At 34.7% G+C, this 2,500-nt stretch overlaps 1 protein-coding gene across 1 annotated transcript in view; it reads left to right on the plus strand.

The window, feature by feature from the left end:
• The window catches only part of LOC138023703 (coiled-coil domain-containing protein 78-like), a 93,436-nt gene that overhangs the window by 2,896 nt on the left and 88,040 nt on the right, over positions 1-2,500 (plus strand). Inside the window, exon 2 of the mRNA XM_068870746.1 lies at positions 1,077-1,261. Coding sequence (XP_068726847.1) covers positions 1,077-1,261 — 185 coding nt within the window. The remainder of the gene's footprint in view (positions 1-1,076; positions 1,262-2,500) is intronic.

Raw genomic sequence — 2,500 nt, forward strand, 5'->3', positions numbered from 1 at the left:
ACTCACCTGTACATGTAAACCAATCCGGCCTATAAATTATGTATCCCACTCCTTTATATACATTTTAAAGGTAATTTTTTGTATAAACTCTGTTCTTTGGTCATGCAATTGTTGTGTACACCATTTGAGCATGTGACTAATTTCCTGCCCTTTCCTGTTCTGCTTTGCTTTGTAACTTTCTTCTTGAGAAACAAAATTAAATGTCGGTGATTCCATGCAGAAACTGAATAATAATAATAAAAGACCTTTAATGTTAACAATCAATTGTCAACTCCTAAATGAATATTAGACAAAAAAATCAAAAATGAACTGGTTTGAAGAATTTTAAACCAAGAAGGAAATTGAACCACAAGTTACATATACTTGTATTTGCATGAATGTGCTATGTGTTAATTACTCACCTGTACATGTAAACCAATCCGGCCTATAAATTATGTATCCCACTCCTTTATATACATTTTAAAGGTAATTTTTTGTATAAACTCTGTTCTTTGGTCATGGAATTGTTGTGTACACCATTTGAGCATGTGACTAATTTCCTGCCCTTTCCTGTTCTGCTTTGCTTTGTAACTTTCTTCTTGAGAAACAAAATTAAATGTCGGTGATTCCATGCAGAAACTGAATAATAATAATAATAGACCTTTAATGTTAACAATCAATTGTCTTAGACAATTATTAAAATCCTCAATTTGTCTTCAGTAAATAATGCTAAACTCTCCAGTAAATGTTGCCAATGATGATGTTCAGCTAGGCTCCCTATTACCAAAGGGTTAACTTTTCTTTGTTTTCACTCCACCTTTACAGGGCTCTTTATACTCAGAATACCTTGATGCCCCTTAGTTTGACGTGATCTGTTTTTCAACTTGGGCACCTGAGACACCCAGGGGTTTGAATTTTATGAGGGACTGTGCTTTTTGTACACTACCCCTCAGTGGTATGGCGAGATCTCTGTTTAAACTGTCTCTGAGAGTCCCAGAATATCAATAATCAAATGCGTTTGTTTTCTAAAGTTACTCCCATCAGCATTTTTTTTTGCCACCTCTTTAAGCCTTCAGAAACATTTATTTCTACTTCAGACAGACACATAGATGTAGCTGAAGATGGTCAAAATGGAGTTCATGTGCAGAATGCTACATACAAAAGAGTTGCTAATGCTGCAGAATGCACCAGCTTGTTTCGGCAAGGTTGGGCAATCAAAACAAAACCACAAACAGATTTTGAGCCAAGAGCAGCTGTGTTTTTTTCTTTGGACTTATCAATGGTAAGGGGTTTTTGTCTTTGTTACACTGAAAAAGCTGCAATGGTGTCTCCTAAATGTTAAACAAAATGTAATAATTGATTTCTTGAACTCTGTTGATTGTTCTACTGCTTCATACAGTACTGGTGACCTTCATCTCATACATGTACATGTAAGTCAAGTTTGTGATGTCTTCATCCAATGTATGATGCATTCTTTTTGCTTGGTGGTATGGAGGTCAACAGCATAAACCTCTTTTCTAGGTTAAAATTTCAGCAAGAGTAAAAGAAACCCTCCTTATCCTTTTCTCAACCTCTTTTCAAAGAATATTTTCATATTAGAGAAATGGTATTTTTTCATTGGTGACTATTAGGGATACTCTGTAGAAATCTGAGTGTTCCTTTGCAGGAGTCGAAGCTACAGCAACCTTTCGATTAAGTTTGGATCTATGCCACTAAGGTGTACATGTAGGAGACTACATGTAGCATCATCATGTTCACCACCTTGTTATCTATGCAAACAAATTATAGACTAATTCAATGACATAGCAGCCATTTTGATTTCTATTGTTTAAAAATTTATTATGGGATGCCCAGGGGGCAAATTACCATGTACTTTGCACCCTGGGCATCCCATATACCTTTTTAAACAATAGAAATCAAAATGGTTGTCATACCGTCGAAATATCCTATTTCAGGGTACTTACTTTTTTTACTCCAGCGGTTGCACCAATTTTCTCATGTTCTTTTATAAATAATGGTTTCGAATACTGTGGGGGTAAGGCAAGAAATTCCAAGACTAATCAGTAAGGTTCAGACATAAGTAAATTTCCTGTTAGTCCAAAACTCTTTGTTATCTTAAGGCTACCGTATACATGTACCTCAAGATCGGCAATTTTCTTCAAATTTGGATTTTTGGGTTAAAGTATTGATTGAAATGGAATATCTAATGTAAAAAAGAAATTATTCAAAGAGATTAAATATTGGCAGAGAAATGGCGCTTTTACGTTTTGGATGGAAGTACTGGTGAAAATTACCTGTCTGATTGACAGTCTTAATGCTGCTTTCTTGAATCAATTTTTTCACTTGAAGCGGACATTTTTAAAGAGCTACAACTTAAATGGAATTTGTCCGATTGCCCCAAAATTTTGACAGCGGCTAGATTAATATATAAACAACAAAAGGGTGTCTGCGATTTTTTTATTTCAAAATATTTTTTCTCTGAGAGTGATTTTTGTACGAACACTTCACATTTTTTTAATAC

The sequence above is a fragment of the Montipora capricornis genome, chromosome 11 (genome assembly GCF_036669925.1).
Source record: "Montipora capricornis isolate CH-2021 chromosome 11, ASM3666992v2, whole genome shotgun sequence".
Lineage (NCBI taxonomy): Eukaryota > Metazoa > Cnidaria > Anthozoa > Scleractinia > Acroporidae > Montipora > Montipora capricornis.